At 42.7% G+C, this 17,526-nt stretch overlaps 1 protein-coding gene across 3 annotated transcripts; it reads left to right on the forward strand.

Moving 5' to 3' along the window:
• The first annotated feature begins 3,463 nt into the window (after nt 1–3,463).
• Nucleotides 3,464–17,093, forward strand: LOC118716398 (retinol dehydrogenase 11). 3 transcript variants are annotated; one of them, XM_036433543.2, is made up of 7 exons: nt 3,465–3,630; nt 5,244–5,362; nt 6,368–6,523; nt 7,697–7,801; nt 9,648–9,857; nt 12,173–12,362; nt 15,726–17,093. In XM_036433543.2, exons 1-7 carry the CDS (start codon nt 3,560–3,562, stop codon nt 15,826–15,828), a joined length of 954 nt encoding a protein of 317 aa, XP_036289436.1. In that variant the 5' UTR covers nt 3,465–3,559; the 3' UTR covers nt 15,829–17,093. The 3 variants fall into 3 exon arrangements, with proteins under 3 accessions (XP_045435428.1, XP_036289436.1, XP_036289446.1); XM_045579472.1 differs by lacking the exon at nt 7,697–7,801 and having other exon boundaries at nt 3,464–3,630; XM_036433553.2 differs by lacking the exon at nt 9,648–9,857.
• Nucleotides 17,094–17,526: the final 433 nt, after the last annotated feature.

Below are 17,526 nucleotides of genomic sequence, written 5' to 3' on the forward strand. Positions count from 1 at the left end.
AAGGAGCACCTATACGATTGTCAGCTGATTTCTCAACAGAAACCATGCAGGCCAGACAGGAATGGCAAGAAATATTCAAGGTGATGAATAGTAAGAACTTACAGCCAAAGATAATCTACCGAGCAAAGCTATCACTCAGAATTGAAGAGCTTCACTAATAAAAAAAAGCTAAAGGAGTTCATCACCACCAAACCAGAATATATGAATTGCTGAAGGGGGTTCTTTCATAAGAGAAAGTAAATAAAGATAAAAATTATGAACAACAAATACATAACTCTCAACAAGTGAATCTAAAAACCAAAGAAATTTTTAAAAATCTGATGAATAATATTATGGAAGGGGAATGAACTGATGATTCTTGGGGAAAAGGGGAGAGGGGGATGTGGGAAGAGACTGAACATAAACTGTGCACCTATGGATGAGGACAATGGGGGGTAGAGAAAGGGCAGAGGATGGGATGGGAATCTGGTGGAGGAGAGCAATGGAGGGAGGGGGAAAAAGGAACATTTGTAATAATATGAACAATAAAAATTTATTTAAAAAAAAAGACTATGCACATACTCATTGACCTGAACTTTCCACTTCCACGTATGTCATTGCACCATTGTGTGTAATAGGAAAAGTTTGGAAACTTTCTAAATGCCTGTCAATAGTACGGCCACACGATGACTACTATATAGCTATGAAATACCTTTTTTTTTTTTTTTTAGACATATTGATATGGAAGAATCTTTGAGACATATTTGGTGAAAAAGTAAGGAGCAGAACATGGTTTATAATATGCTACCATTTGTTTAAAAATGGAGGGAATAGCTCTGACCGGTCTTGGGTTCAATTACTAGTCAGGGCACATACCTAAGTTGTGAGTTTGGTCCCAGTTGGGGTGCAAATGAGAAGCAACCAATTAATGTTTTTCTCTCATCTCTCTTTCTCTCTCTCTCATCAATAAATATACCCTCAGATGAGGATAAAAAAAAATGGAGGGAATAGATGGACATATTCGTATAACAAGATGACAAGAAACAAGATAAAAGAAAGGGATAGCAATGGCTGCTTCTAGAACAGGGGAGCAGGATTAGGCGCCTTTTCACTGAAAGTACTACCCTTTTGTACCTTGTGAATTCATAACCTATAGCTTATTAAATATTAAAACTTAAAAAAATCAATAAAATATATTTTAAAAATTAAAAATAAAACTTATAGCAAAAATAACCAAATAACTCTGAAACAACCTGTTCATTTTGGTTAAATTAATCATTGTGATATCACAAAACAAAGCTATTTCTTACACTGGTGTTGAGACACTCTTAAATGTGTAATGTGTATTGATGAATAAGCAAAGCCATCATCATGACCTACTTTATTACTGTAATTGACACCAAAAGAATTATGGACCAATCCAATATTTGCTTTTTTAGGGACTTTCAATCTGAAATAGGGTAGAAATATATAGTAGAGAGGACGATGAAAACACCAGAGGAACCAGTGCAGGAATGGACCTGAAATTCACAGATGAAGAACTCACTGAGGGCCTGTCTCTCTGGACCCTTTGCTTTTTATTAACACTGATTGTCCTAAAGCAAAGTAAATGTACATATCAAAGGCAAGGTTTAGTATACAAAATCCCACTGTCAGATTTGAACACCTACAGCTGTTCAGGTGTTTTGCCAGTAGGAGGCAATAACATGTAGATTAAAATGCTGTCTGGCAGCAAGCAATCATCTATGCAAATCTTTAGGTGTGGGGAAATGCCTTAGCCATTTCCAGCAGGCAGTCCTCAAGGTTCCATCAACCTTTTGAAGAAACTTCTTGCATGTATGACATGCTGGAATTAGCTTCTGGCAGTGCACCAATGGGGTCTCTTGGCCTGGCCTGTGGGATTGGGCCCAAACCGGCTCTCCAACATCCCCAGATGGATCCTGAATTGTGAGAGGTCACAGGCCAGGCCAAGGGACTCCACTGGTGCACTCTGGGCTGGGGAGGGACACAAGAGGTTGGCTCAAGGGTGTGTCCAGCCTGTATCACTCAGTCTTGATCAGCTGGACCCCAGCAGCAAGCTAACTTACTGGTGGGAGCATCTTCCCTCTGGTGGTCAGTGCATGTCATAGCAAGCGGTTGAGCAGCCTTAGCATATCATTAGCATATTATGCTTTGATTAATTGAATGAATGAGAGGATGACCAGACAGTTAGCCTATTGGGCTTTTATTGTATAGGATGGAATCATAAGTATGCACTTCTTCTTTGGGGGGGCAACGTTTGGCTTCTTTCATTCAACATAACTACTTGGAGACTCATTCATGCTGTTAAGTGCATCAAAATTCTATTTCTTCTTATTGATAAGTAGTATTTCATTATGTAGATATATCACAATTTGTTTATCCATTCATCTGTTGATGAACATTTGGCTTGTTTCTTATTTTTTATTATAACAAATAAAGCTTCTATGATCATTTATATACATATCTTTATGAATAACTTTTATTTCTCCTGGAAAATTACCTAGGAGTCACAATAATAGGATTATGTTTAACATATTTAACAGTTTGAGAAATTGCCAAGTTGTATGAGAATGCCAGTTGCTCCATATTTGTCTCATCATTCAGATTGACCTTGGAGCACATGTCTTTCAAAAAAATTGAAATGAATTATCTGGAAGAAAGATCCAGAATACATTAGGGTGGTGCCATCAGGAATTACAGCCAGATAATGACTAGTTAAACATCCCCCACCTTCACCCCTTAGAAACCAGATATAAGCCCCAGATGGCAAAGCTTAAATAAATGACTGAACAGGGAACCTGCTTATTCTCAGGTCATAATCATGACCTGAAGACTGGATTAAACAGTTTCATGAATTGGCAAAACCAACTGTGCTGCTAACCTGAGAAATCCATTGTTATCTTGGGAGTTCACATAATTAACTGAACCCATCAAGAAAACTATATTCTACTATCGATTTTTTGTCAAACACCAGGAAAATTATCATAGTTATCAAAATAGACACAATCAAGTGATTCTCCTGGGAATGGGTTCAGGAACCAATTGCTTCTGCTCCATTGGAATCCCCAAGGAGGAAGAATTCTCACCTCTCCCTGCCTTTCCAACGGTCAGACTCCAACCGCTCCTCTTCTGTGTAATCGGCCTTAAAACATATCCCAGATGCCAATATTTGATCTCCAGGACAAACGATGTGGTAACTGCCTAACAATGATGGGGGGAAAGTGAACCAACCGGAGTCTAGTCTTGGGCACCGGGAGCTAGAGGGCTGGGGAGATTTCCCAAAAACCGCAGGTGGCCAGAAGGGTTGTGGGAGAGCTGGCTGGATGACCCCAAAGTCCTCGGACGCTAGATAATTGGGGATCTGCAGTGTGTCTGGCGCACGGTTCAGCTTTTCTCCGTGACTGGGAACAGCAAGCTCACTGCCCGCTAGCCGCCTCCAGGGTTTGGACTACATTTCCCAGAAGGCTTTGCGGGAAAGTACTAGGGCGCGTCGTCAGGGGGAGGGAAACCACAGTTGGCGATCGCCGCCGGGGCATCTCGTCTTGCGGCTCGCTTCAAGATGATTGGGGTCCTGCTCCTGCTGCTCCTCCTCCTCCCCCTTCTCCTGTTCATCGCTGCACCCCAAATCAGGTCTGTGCAAATGTAAATAATAATGTCTTCTTTTGGGAATCTTCGGGGGCGGAGGGGGGGGGGGCAGGCATCCATCCTCACGGAAGCTCTGTTCTTCAAAAGAAGGAAAAGGAAAAGAACTCCCTTGTGGGCTCCCTGTCTGCCCAGACCGGGTTTGGTTAGTCTGAGGAGGTCGGCTGCCCTGGATGCGAGTCGGGCGACACCATCAGACAGACCCCAGGACGAGGGAAAGGGTTGCATATCGGAGCACCCTGCTTTGCTTCTCCGGCCCCCACTTTTGCCTCTAAGCAGCCTTTGCTTCCGGCTCCTGCAAACCCCGAGTGCAGGTCTACCTCAGACCCTTAAGTGTACAGCGTTGGGGGTTTCAGACCCCAAGACCGTAGCCCCCACGCCTCGAACCAGCCTTCACTGGCCTCTTGCTTCCAGCCTGTAGAGGACAATGGAGCCATTCGACTTTCTGCTTTTCGAAACTGGCCTTGGATGGGAATCGTGACATGTGCAGCCCATTCCTGCTCTCTTGTTACTCTTAGATGTGGCTCTTTCTCTGGGCGATGTTGTTAAAGGAGAAAATGTGATATCCTGCACCCAACCCCATCATCAGAGCAGGATTATAGGGGTCGGAGTCAGTCCCCGGGGTTTCAGGGCGGGGCGGGGAGGATGAGGGTAGCGCGCTGTTAACCTGGTGATACATCAGGCAATAGTGTCCCTGGAGAATCAGCGGCAAGCTGCGAAACCGGCCGCATGCTGATTGGCCTGAGCAAATCACCAGCAGTGACGGTGAGCCAGTCACTGCTGGGCGGGTGGTGCAGGGGCGGAAGCTGGGTTGGAACTTGCAGGCGCGCAGGATTAAGCTCTCTTCTTTCTTATTGAACTCACCTCTTCTTTACCCCCTCCCCACCTCCTCCTTGCCCCTCATTCTCCCCTCTGAACACTCAGCAGAAAACGGCTGCTTTTTTAAAAAGAGAGGAAGGGAGAGATGGAAACATCAATGATGAGACAGAATCGCTGTTTGGCTGCCCCCTGCATGCCCCACACTGGGGAAGCCCTGACCGGGAATTGAACTGTGACCTCCTGGCTCATAGGTCCACGCTCCACCACTGAGCACTCAGTCCGCAGGCCGACGCTCTATCCACTGAGCCAAACTGGTTAGGGCAGTTGCTCTAATTATTATTACCCTGTAATAGCCTTATTTTTATTCTTGAGTGAGGACAGAAAACTTTTGTTTTATTTCCTCCAACCTTCCTTAAACCTGTAAAAGGACAGCCATAGGCTTTAGCTGATTTGGCTCAGTGGATAGAGCAGCAGGCTGCAAACTGAAGGGTCCCAGGTTCGATTCTGGAAAGGGCACATACCTAGGTTGCGGGCTTGATCCCCAGTAGGGGGAAGTGCAGGAGGCAGCCAGTCGATGATTCTCATCATTGATGTTTCTCTCTCTCTTTCCCTCTCCTTTCCTCTCTGAAATCAATAAAGATATATTTAAAAAAAAAAAAAAAAAAAAAAAAAGGAATCAAAGCAAACCTTTCCCTGAGATCTGAAGACACGGGGGTTTGCAGGATCCTCTGGTTGAAACAAGGAAAATAAAGAGCTGATGAGCTCTCCTTCTGTGTCTGCAGGAAAATGCTATCCAACGGGGTGTGTACATCGACTGCCCAGCTTCCAGGGAAGGTGGCAGTGGTTACTGGTGCCAACACAGGCATCGGGAAGGAGACAGCCAAAGAGCTGGCTCAGAGAGGCAAGTTTATTTCTAATTCTCTGCTGCTACTGCCATTTTACCTAGCAATGATGACCATTCTCATTTATTTCCTCCCAATCCTGGAATTCAAGAACATTCCAAGTGCCACACTGATTTGCTGGTGTGAGCCTAGTACAATGCTCTCTATATAATGGGCACTAAATGAGTATTGTTGATTAATCTTCTTTCCTGATTTACTTATCAGATTCCTCTGTTGTGAAGTAGGGATAAAATAAATAAAACTCTAGAAATAACATCCAGCATTAGTATCTATATACACTGAGTGGCCAGATTATTATCTCTGAATGCATAATCAAATATATATATTGTTTTTGGGGCAGTGCATGAATTTGTGCATAGGTGGGGGGTCTGGCCAGCCTGACCAGGGGGAGGGGACACAGGCAGTTGGCCCGTCTGCCTGCTGGTCGAACTCCTGGTTGAGGGGACAATTTGCATATTAGCCCTTTTATTTTTTTATTTTTAAAATTTCTTTATTGATTAAGGTATCACATATTTGTCCTCATTCCCCCATTCCCATCCCCCACACCTCCCCACACATGCCCCCACCCTCCTGTTGTCCTTGACCACTGGTTAGGCCCATATGTACGCATTAGCCTTTTATTATATAGTATATACACTGAGTGGCCAGATTATTATGCATTCAGAGATAATAATAACAAAAGCCTAAGCGACTGGCCAACTGTTCGACCTGTAGCTATGACGTGCACTGACCACTAGAAGCTTAACACGCAGGCATGAAAACATGAAACAGACATGAATCTCAGACAGATTCATGCACTGGTGGGGTCCCTCAGGCTGGCCTGCAGGGATTGGGCCAAAACTGGTTCTCCAACATCCCCCAAGGGGTCCTGGATTGCAAGAGGGTGCAGGCCAGGCCAAGGGACCCCACCAGGGCACAAATCTGTGCTCCTGGCCTCTAGCTAAGTCTGTAATACCCATTCAACAACAAAGCTGACAGTTTGTCTCTTATGCATTGGTTGACAGGAGCACGTGTCTATATAGCTTGCCGGGATGTGCAAAAGGGGGAATTGGTGGCAAGAGAGATTCAGACCATGACAGGAAACCAACAGGTCTTCGTGCGGAAACTGGACTTGGCTGATACTAAATCTATTCGCGCCTTCGCTGGGGGCTTCTTAGCAGGTGAGTGCATAACCTGAGACTATTGTGGGTCTTGTGACCTAGATAAAAGGAAAAGATCTCTCTTTCTGTCTGATATATAGAAATGGTAGATAAAATATAACAAAACAAAAAAACACCTTTTGATTCATAGCAGAACTCATTGATAACAAAGGAAAATCCTCAAGAGACAGAAATATAAATTCAATTCTGATAAGTCATGGCAATGAGTAAGAACTAAAACCAAAAATCTCACAGGAGTGTCAGAACTCAACGTGGGTTTTAGGTTCTGGAGATGAGGAGCTGTATCCGAGGCTCCACATAAGGAAGGTTGGGATTCGCAAAAGGCCATCTGGTCCATGTTACAGGAACTTAAAAAAGCCCAGGCTACCAGCTGAGGTACATGACAAAGAAGCTTATCATCTCTTCAGGACACAGATGGATAAAGAATCATCCGCAGGAAATTAGAACCCCCAGCTGGCATCTATGGGGCGGGGGAATCTACACCTCAGAATAGTGTTAAGAATCTCAAGCTGACAAATTAACATAAAACCCTGTAGTATCACATGAAAAGCAAATCCAAGAGCATTCTGTAGGCATATCCCCTCATAACCCAGGGAGCGAGGCCTCCTAAGAAAAAGAACTCCTGGTTGAGGGGACAATTTGCATATTAGCCTTTTATTTTTTTATTTTTAAAATTTCATCCTGTCTTGAACCAAAAAGTTCAAGTTTTTAGTCAGAAATTACTAACCACATGAGAAAGGGAAACCGGAGAGAAAGTTGGCAGATGCAACAAAGAGGTGAAGCCAGTATTTCTTTTGGTGCCTGAATCTCAGTGGTGGGGGTGCATACAGAGTGTCCTTTTTTTCTCTTGCTTTGGAATCTTCCCATCCAACTGGGAAGTCTTTCTGTTGGGAGAGGTGGATGGGGCACTTCCCAGAAGCAGAGAGTAAGTACAATACTTAGCTCCCGAACTGGAAATCTTGAAAAGGCCATTTGATAGTGTAAGATGGAATTTTGTCCTGCATAGTAAAGGTATGCCAGATTCAACCACAGCCTTACAATAAAAACAATACAAAGTAAGTATGAAGGGAACGTGGAGGAAAGATTGAAGTCCTGCATCTCCATTTTCCTGCCTCGGTGTGAGGTAGATTTCTAAGATGTAATAGCTATGGCTCCATCCCCTCTTCCCTACAGAGGAAAAGCATCTCCACATTTTGATCAACAACGCAGGAGTGATGATGTGTCCCTACTCCAGGACAGCAGATGGCTTTGAGATGCATATAGGAGTCAACCACTTGGGTAAGAAATGTGGTCTCACTACAAAAGCTAGAAGGAGCCCGAAGTTCCCCTTGGAAAACTTAGGGGCGAGATTGGGTCTTCTCTATAGTGTGTTTAGACCTCTCGGCCATAATAGACCACCCTATATAATAAAAGGCTAATATGCAAATTGACCTAATGGCAGAATGACTGGTTGCTATGACTTACACTGACTACCAGGGGGCAGACAGATGCTCAACACAGGAGCTGCCTCCTGGTGGTCAGTGCGCTCTCACAGGGGGAGCCTCTCCCGCCTCCACGGCAGCGCTAAGGATGTCTGACTGCCAGCTTAGGCCGGCTCCCCCTCAAGGGCTCCCAGACTGCAAGAGGGCTCAGGCCGGGCTGAGGGACCCCTTCCCCCAAACCCCCCGAGTGCACAAATTTCATGCACTGGGTCTCTAGTAAGTAAATAAGAAATATCATGGTCCTGCCTGAAAGCTCACTCAATTCCACCACTTTTTAATCTGTGATTCAGATTCGGTTTTACCGCGGGGCCTTTTTGAACAGCATAATTGTATTGAGGGTTGTGTTGCATTCTTTGTAGTGACCCTTGTGGTCAGCATCAGATAGAGGCTGCCTGCTCTTAAAGAGTGATGTTACTCAAGGTTGGAATGAGATGGGACTTCATATTCACATAATCCAGACCTACCTCATACAATAGCGATTTTCAACTTTTTTTTCACCTCACGGCACACATAAACTAATTACTAAGATTCTGTGCACCAAAAAATATATATTTTTTGCTAATCTGACAAAAAAAAAGTATAATTTTGATTGGTTTACAAATAATAATAATTAACTTTTTGGGTCCAAAGTAACTTTTAAGAAATCAGGTGCCCCTAGAGTGTTATGCTGAACAAAATAAGCCAGTTAGAGAAAGACAAGTATCACATGATCTCACTCTTGTGGAATCTAGTTAACAAAATAAACTGATGGATGGAATAGATCCAGAGACATGGAAGTAATGAACAGAGTACAGAACCTGTGGAGGAAGGGCGGGTGGTTGGGAGGTGATTAACCAAAGAACTTGTATGCATATATATACATAACACATGGACACAGACAATAGGGCGTGAAGGCTGGGGGCAGGAGGCCAAGGAGGGCTAGAGTGGATCGATTGGGGGGGAAAATGGGGACATATGTAATACTTTCAACAATAAAGATTAAAATAAAAAATCAGGGGCCTATACTTCTATATAAGGATTTCTGGTATCAACAATTAACCAAGCAGATGCAACCTTATTATGCAATGTGAACAAGAAAATGAAACTATTATATTACCTATATATTTTTGGTTCAAGACAGGGCTTATATACCAGAGGGCTGTGTAGGCTGTTGTCATTTCATTCATTCATTCATTCATTTTTGTTAATCCTCACCTGAGGATATTTTTTTCATTGCTTTTAGGAGAGAGTGGAAGAGGGGGGTGGGAAAGAGAGAGATAGAGAGAAACATCGACTAGTTGCCTTCTGCACACACTGCGACCCATTGGTGTGCAAGCCAGCATTCTAACCACTGGGCAACACCATCCAGAGCTACTGTTGTTGTTTTTTAATTTGACAATCTAAGTGAAAAAGGTCAATGCACCTGACTAAATAGTTAGGCATTGCATGTTTTAAAAAATTCTTGCGGCACACCAACTGAAAGTCTTTGACTGTTTCTGTTTCCTCAAGCCCGCACTGAACTTGTTCTGTCATTGACAATGAATTAAAGAGGCAAATAGCCTTATTCCTGAGTCCTCTGCTCCCCATAGCTGAGCCCTACTCGCCACTACTCCCTTCACCCCTGCATTGGCCCTGACCTCTGTTAATTCTAGTTTTTCTTACAGGTCACTTCCTCCTGACCCATCTGTTGCTAGAGAAGCTGAAGGAATCAGCCCCATCAAGGGTAGTGAATGTGTCTTCCTTAGCACATCTCCTGGGAAGGATCCATTTCCATAATCTTCAGGGCGAGAAATTCTACAGTGCAGGTCTGGCCTACTGTCATAGCAAGTTAGCCAACATTCTCTTCACCAAGGAGCTGGCCCGGAGGCTGGAAGGTAGGCTGAGAAGCAATGAGTGTGGAGACAGGATTCGGGGAAACAGCTCAAAGCCACAGGAATAGAAACTGTTTTCTGGAGCCTGTCCTCCGGCCAGCGCCTGCTTCCAGGACTGTAACCGGGTCTAGGTTTAGTAAACCGCCCATTAGTGAACATTGGAGATGGCCGTCAGGGGATGAGACATTCTTTTATATATGTATGTGTGTGTGTGTGTGTGTGTGTGTGTATATATATATATATATATATATATATATATATATATATTTTATTGATTTTATACAGAGAGGAAGGGAGAGAGATAGAGAGCCAGAAACGTCGATGAGAGAGAAACATCAATCAGCCGCCTCCTGCACACCCCCTACTGGGGATGTGCCCGCAACCAACGTACATGCCCTTGACCAGAATCGAACCCGGGACCTTTCAGTCCGCAGACCGACGCTCTACCACTGAGCCAAACTGGTTTCGGCAAGATGTACTCTTAATGACCCATATTTTATTATATTCTATGTTTGAACCATATCGGCCCTCTCTCTGTTTCTCAAACTGAGCCCAGAACTTCATGCATTCCCCCCTCTCTACCTGGAATGTTCCCCAGGCCCCTTAACCCACCCACACTGTAACCCATTTAATTTCTAATCAGAATGTCATGTCCTGGGCATAGACTAGACATGTGAACAGAACTGACCAATGGGGTTCCTGTGTCTGAGACCTTCGGCCTGAACTCTACTCACTTCAACTCCTAAACAACTCCAACTGTCCACCCTGGATTTCCTTTGTCTTTACTGGAAATCCAGAGTGGATGATGCTAAGGAACTGTGTTTATTTGTGACTGGAGTGTCCCCTCCTCAAGCATACATTTCCCTCTTATTTGACCCTTTGGTGTTAGGGAGACATGCCCCACTCCCCACCCACCTTTGCACTTGCTTTTTCCTAATGACTGTATCTAGCTCCAGTTCAGGTCCCTCATTTCTACTTAGTTCCTCTGTGAAGAAAAAACCTTGACTTGTTCATGAAGCCTGAATTATGACAATATCTGTGAAGTAGTCCCATTTTACATATGAGGAAGGAAGCCTCGAAAAGTTAACTTGCTGCAGGTCACACAGCTAGCAAGTGGTGAAACCAAGCCTTCAGCCTCACCGTCAGAATGTCTCATCCCCTGGCCAAAACCGGTTTGGCTCAATGGATAGAGCGTCGGCTTGGGGAAATCAGTAAAATAAAAAAATAAAATAAAAAAAAGAGTACATCTTGAGTGGAAAATAAATAAAAATCCAGTCCTTTTATCTGTCACTTGTGCAATCTACAAAGGACTAAAAATTCAGTTTTTGTATAAGTTGACGCTAGAACACATTGGGCAACAAAACTTCACCTGTACCAGGGAGAGTAGGTAATATAATATGTATATACACTGAGTATACATTATTACGATTTCTTAACGCATAATAATCTATCCACTCAGTGTATATCCTATATAATAAAAGACTAATATGCAAATTGTCACCTTGACTACCCTGATTCCCCGAAAATAAGACAGTGTCTTATATTACTTTTTCTCCCAAAGTTGCGCTAGGTCTTATTTTCAGGGGATGTCTTATCTTTCCATGCGCTAGGTCTTATTTTCGGAGGATGTCTTATTTTCGGGGAAACACAGTAGTAGTTCGATCAGCAGGCAGGCCCGTCCCCTCGCCCTGGCCAGACTGGCCAGACCTCACCCAGGCACAAATTCATGTGGCCAGATTATTATGTATTCAGAGATCATAATAATCTGGCCATTCAGTGTATATCATATTACCTTTATAATACAGAAAAAAATTGGAAGCATTTCTGGCCCCAAGGATTCCAATGAAGACTTGGGGACCTAAAAGAGCATATGTATGAATGCCATTTATACTGGTAAATGTATAAATGTATCAGACACTATTCTTTTTTTTTTTTTTTTTTTGAGTATTCAAAACAGTTTATAATTTTTTTTAAAAATTATTTAAAGTATCACATATGTCTCCTTTTTCCACCGACTGACCCCCTCCCTGGCCACTCCCACCCCCCAGAACAACACCAGACACTATTCTAAGCTCTTGTACATATGAACTCATTGAGTCCTCAGAACAATCCTGTGAGGAGCAGATCTTATGATTGTCCCCATTTCACAGATGAGGAAACTGAGTCACACCATCCAGAGCTTGCCCAAGGTCACACAGCTAATGAGTGGTAAAGCTGGGATTTGAAACAGGGCAGTGTCCATTCATGTCCTCTGCTCTCTTTGGCCCTTCAGCAACATTAAGTCCTGTCTCCCCCTCTCTTCATGGCACCCCCGCAAGGCTCTGGCGTTTCAGTATATTCCGTACACCCTGGCACAGTCCACTCGGAATTGACTCGGCACTCATTCCTCATGAGATGTTTGTGGCGGATTTTCTCCTTCTTCATCAAGACCCCTCAGGAGGGAGCCCAGACCAGCCTGCACTGTGCCTTGGCAGAAGGTCTGGAGATCCTAAGTGGGAGTCATTTCAGGTAGGAGTGTATCTGTTTTTGAAATTTTATTGCCTAAAGGAAATAATTTTTATTTGTTTGGTATTGTGTATCCCTTTAAAAAAGCACATTGTCTGTAACATAGTTTTTATCCTTTAATTCTAAGGATTTTACATTTTAATAGGGGAATTTGACCCATTTACATTTTTTTTGTGGTAATTGCTAGGTTTGATTTTATTCATAGCATCTTTTATTTTATGCTTTCTGGTTGTTTCTTTTATTTTTATATTTTGTAAATTTTCTTTGTTTTTTTTTTTTTTGTTAGAATCCTAGATTTATTTATTTATTTATTCATTCATTCATTTTTAAAGAATTTAAACCTGTTTTTCTTTATTGTCTTCAGGACTGAAATATTATCCGTGGATTCATTTCTTTTTCTTTTTTTTTAAATATATGTTTTATTGATTTTTTACAGAGAGGAAGAGAGAGGGATAGAGAGTTAGAAACATTGATGAGAGAGAACCATCGATCAGCTGCCTTTTGCACACTCCCTACTGGGGATGTGCCCACAACCAAGGTACATGCCCTTGACTGGAATTGAACCCGGGACCTTTCAGTCCACAGGCTGACGCTCTATCCACTGAGCCAAACTGGTTTCGGCAGTGGACTCATTTCTTAAATAAGAAAAGACTTTTTAAAACTTTTTGTTAGTTTTGAATATACACAGTATTAGACAAAATAGCATGTTGAATTCTCGTATGCCCATAATCCAGCCTCAAAAACCATTACCCATGGTCAATCCTGCCCCATCCCAACCTAAAACCCCTCATGAAACAAATACCCTTCCCATATTTTTCTTAACCCATATTATTTTGAAGAAAATCCCAGATATTACATAGGATCAAATTCTTAGGGTGTTTTTACCTCTACCTTCAAGATTTTATGGAAATGACCTGAAATTTTAGAGAGTGGTCTATAAGTAAATTAAGATTGGGTTTGGAGGTAGGAAGTCAGATCATGAAAGGCCTATAATGCCAGACTGAGAAGAGCCACGGTTTTCAGTAGAGACAGACATCATCTGGTCTGTGCTTTAAAAAAAAAAAAAAATCCCTGGTGACTTTTAATGAATTATAAGTATCCCAAGTGAGAGATAATGAGTTTCTAATTTAGGGTAATGACAATTGGAATGAAAAGAGTGGTTAGATGAGAAAGGCAGAATTTTTGTCTCTTGTTGACTTAACTGAGTGAGAGAGTAGGGGAAGATTTGGTGACTTGGGTTCAAGCATGAGTTATTAGGAGATTGATGGTGATGTTCACTGAGACAGCATACATGAAAAATAGTGTGTATAGCTTCGGGTTCTTTGATTCCACAGCAATGGAATTGAATTCTAGCTAGCAAAAGCAAGAAGGGAATTTACTAAAATCTGAGGATGCTCCCTGGTCCGAAGAGAAGACGGAGGAGCCAGGCTGTAGTATTTGAATCATTTTTATAGCATATCGTAGCTTCCAAGGCACTTTCAGGCCTAGTGTGTCCTTTGCCCTTCACCGCGAACGATGAAGAGCGGGAGGCACAGTGCAGTGGAGGCTGCAGAGGCCAAGTCATTCCCAGAGGCCTTTGCTTCTCAGTGATGAGCTTTTTACTTAGAAATGGCAGGTGGTGCTGGTGAGTTCCTTAAACCTAAGCACTTTATTTGTAAGGCTTGTTTTTAAAAGCAGAGATTTATTTAAGGCATTTTTCTCAAACTTTGGTGCATTTAAGAACCATCTGGAGAACTGGTGAAGAACAGGTTCTGGGCCTCTCCCCAGAGATTCCGATTCAGTAGGTCTGGCGTGGGGCCCGAGAATTGGCATTCCTCACGGGTTTCCAGGTGACGCTCCTGCGGCTGCTCCACAGCCCGCACGGTCGTATTGGACATAGTGTCAGGGGCTTGCTTCACGTCATGATTTCAGATTTAGCAATTCAGCTTTTTACCTTTGGAATTTGCTTAGTATGTCCAGGAAGCAGTTTTCTTGAGGTTGTTAGTTTTAAAATTTGCTTTTTATGTTATTTCAAAGATTGTGATCTGTTTACTCAATCATTAAAATAAAACAAAAAACAGCCGAAACTGGTTTGGCTCAGTGGATAGAGCGTCGGCCTGTGGACTGAAAGGTCCCGGGTTCGATTCCCTAGGGCATGTGCCTTAGTTGCGGGGCACATCCCTGATGGGGGGTGTGCAAAAGGCAGTTGATCAATGATAATCTCTCATTGATGTTTCTAACTCTCTTTTCCTCTCTGTAAAATATCAATAAATATATTACAAAAAACAAACGGTTTTCAGAAATGTCCATTCTAGCCATAACGGCCTTTAAAAACAAAAAAAAAAACAAACAAAAAAAACAAACAAAAAAAACAAACAAAAAAAAACACCTTCATTGAATATCTACTGTGTTCCAGATGCAGAAAATACAAAACTGAATAAAAGTGTTATCTGTGAAAAAATTTTCTGGGTGGTGCAAAGTTGGGATATCGCCCTGCATTTAATGGAGACTTAAAATAACTAGAATTACAGCCATGAAGAGAAGGTGTATGAAACTCGGGGTGCCTTGCTACCATTTCTTTTCTGCTGTCCTCTTTTTCTTCTTTCATTATTTATGAAGCTGACTTTACTTTTTTTTTTTAGTTTAAAAATAGTTGGAGCAGAAATAAGTGTTTAGTGTTGTTTTATTTACCATTCTAAGTATCTGTGATCAATGTAAATAGCAGGTCTCAAGGTCCATGACACTGTACAAGATCCTATAGAATGGACCTTAGAGATTTATTGGAACAAAATGGGCATACATATCAAGCAGGCACTGATATTACAATTAAATATATACATACAAAGGAGAATATTAAGACTAAATGATAGGCATTTATATTCTGATCAGAGGTGGTCTAATGAGATCTAAAATGGTAATTACAGCCCGGCTGCTGTTGGCTCAGTGGTTGAGTGTAGACCCATGAACCAGGAGGTCACAGTTCAATTCCGTTTGATTTCTGGTCAGGGCACTTGCCGGGTTGTGGGCTTGAGGTGAGCGGGAGGCAACTGATCAATGATTCTCATCATTGATGTTTCTCTCTCTCTCTCTCTCTCTCTCTCTCTCTCTCTCTCTCTCTCTCTCTCTCTCTCCCTTCCTCTCTAAAATCAATTTAAAAATCTCAATGGGTTGAGATAATGCTCCAGAGAATGGTAGTTAAAAAAAAAAATAAATAAAATGGTAATTACATTGTCTCTGGGGTAAAGATTGGAGGATGAAGAGCTAGGACAAACACTGGATCTGTGAAGGGCCTAGAGGACAGGTCATCCCTGGGTTGTTTTTCTGTCCTATTCCTTATTCCCAGGCAGAGGACAGACTCCATTCTTAACCTCTCTCTTTCCCTTCTAGTGACTGCCGTGTGACGTGGGTCACTGCCCAGGCTCGGAATATGACAGTCGCAAGGCGGCTATGGGATGTCAGCTGTGACCTGCTGGGCATCCCTATGGATTAACAGGTGGTGGCAGCTGGACCCGAGAAGTGTGCAGCCGACTACTCAGTGCTCCCTGCCAAAATGATCCTCCTTCAGGGCGGCCAAAACCTGGAGCACAAAGGGAGCACACCTTCCAGACTTGGCAGCTTTCTGCCACAGCCATTGAAACGCCTTGCATTTGCCCAGATTGACTTTGCTCCCGTCCTTGCCAATTACTAGAGATATCACAGGACAAGTACCCCCTCAGGACCTGCAAGCTCATATTTTCCTTCTGAGACGTACTACCTAGGAGAACTAAGCTATGGCAGGGTTGATTTGTGGCAGTTTGGACTCGTTTCTACCCTCTCTGTTCACAGTGTATTGTCTCCCAATCAAACAACCTTCACCTGGAGCTGAACTCCAGGAGTCACAGTGGCTTGTCCCTCGCCTCTTAAGAAAACCATCATAGTGCCAACATCTGGATTCTTTCAGAAAATGTGACTGAATCTGGAATGTGGCTACTGCTCAGACATGTTCCCATGCCTAGACTGTGGAAGAGCTTTCTTTTCTAAGACGTTTGGGGGTTTGAGAGGATGGCAGAAATATGGGAGAAGGCAGAAATAAAAATGAAGCTTAAACTCTCATTTTCCTGCTATTTCTCTTACCAGCAAGGCGGTAATGAAAGGCTCCATTTAAGGAGGTAGGCCTCCTGGCATCAGTGACTGCCCCAGACCCATGGAGGCCCCCCTTTTGTGCCGAACTTTCTCTTTGGTGATTGTGGTTGAATGTTTGTGTTCTTATGTACTTTTGCAGTAGGGAGTGTTTTCACAAAATCTGAAATAGCCACAAAGGAACAGTATTAAACTGGACCCTGATGCAGGTAAATGATTAGAGATGGAGCAAGCCAGTGCCATCCAATCTTTGGTACAAATGGGTAGAGCTGCCAGGGAAAGCAGATTCTGTTATGTTGGTAACTACCCACCAAGAAGCACATGGATAGCAGGAAAGAAATTCAAAAATAATAGGCCTGGAAGGTAATGAAGGGACTAAAGGACTTTTTTTTTTTTTTTTTTTTTTTTTAAGTTGTTGATGGTAATATCCCACTCTAGAATTAAGGATGAGCACCCAAGTTAGCAAGGCTGATAGGGCACTGTCTTAAGCACTAGCCAACCAATGTGCAGAAAAAAATACCCTCAATTCCTTATTTAGCAAAATTACCTTAAGGACTGATATTGGTAGTTACGGTCAATTTAATACTCTTTTAGGATATCTCCTTACATATCTTAAGCTTAAAATGACTATTTGCTTAGAAAAAAAAAATCTACATTGCATTTTTTGTAGAACTTTTTAAAATGTGTTTTTGAATTTTTTAGAGAGAGAGGAAGGGAGAGAGACATTAATGTGAGAAACATTGATTGGATGCCTCCCTTTCGGTGCACGGGATGACTCTCAAGCAACTGAGCCACACTGGCCAGGGCTTATTTGGGGAACTTTTTATCAAAAGTAATGTTGCCAGCCGAAGCCGGTTTGGCTCAGTGGTAGAGCGTCGGTCTGTGGACTGAAAGGTCCCAGGTTCGATTCCGGTCAAGGGCATGTACATTGGTTGCGGGCACATCCCCGATGGGGGGTGTGCAGGAGGCGGCTGGTTGATGTTTCTCTCTCATCGACATTTCTGGCTCTCTATCTCTCTCCCTTCCTCTCTGTAAAAAATCAATAAAATATATTAAATAAATAAATAAA

This window comes from Pipistrellus kuhlii, unplaced genomic scaffold, assembly GCF_014108245.1.
Source record: "Pipistrellus kuhlii isolate mPipKuh1 unplaced genomic scaffold, mPipKuh1.p scaffold_m20_p_1, whole genome shotgun sequence".
Lineage (NCBI taxonomy): Eukaryota > Metazoa > Chordata > Mammalia > Chiroptera > Vespertilionidae > Pipistrellus > Pipistrellus kuhlii.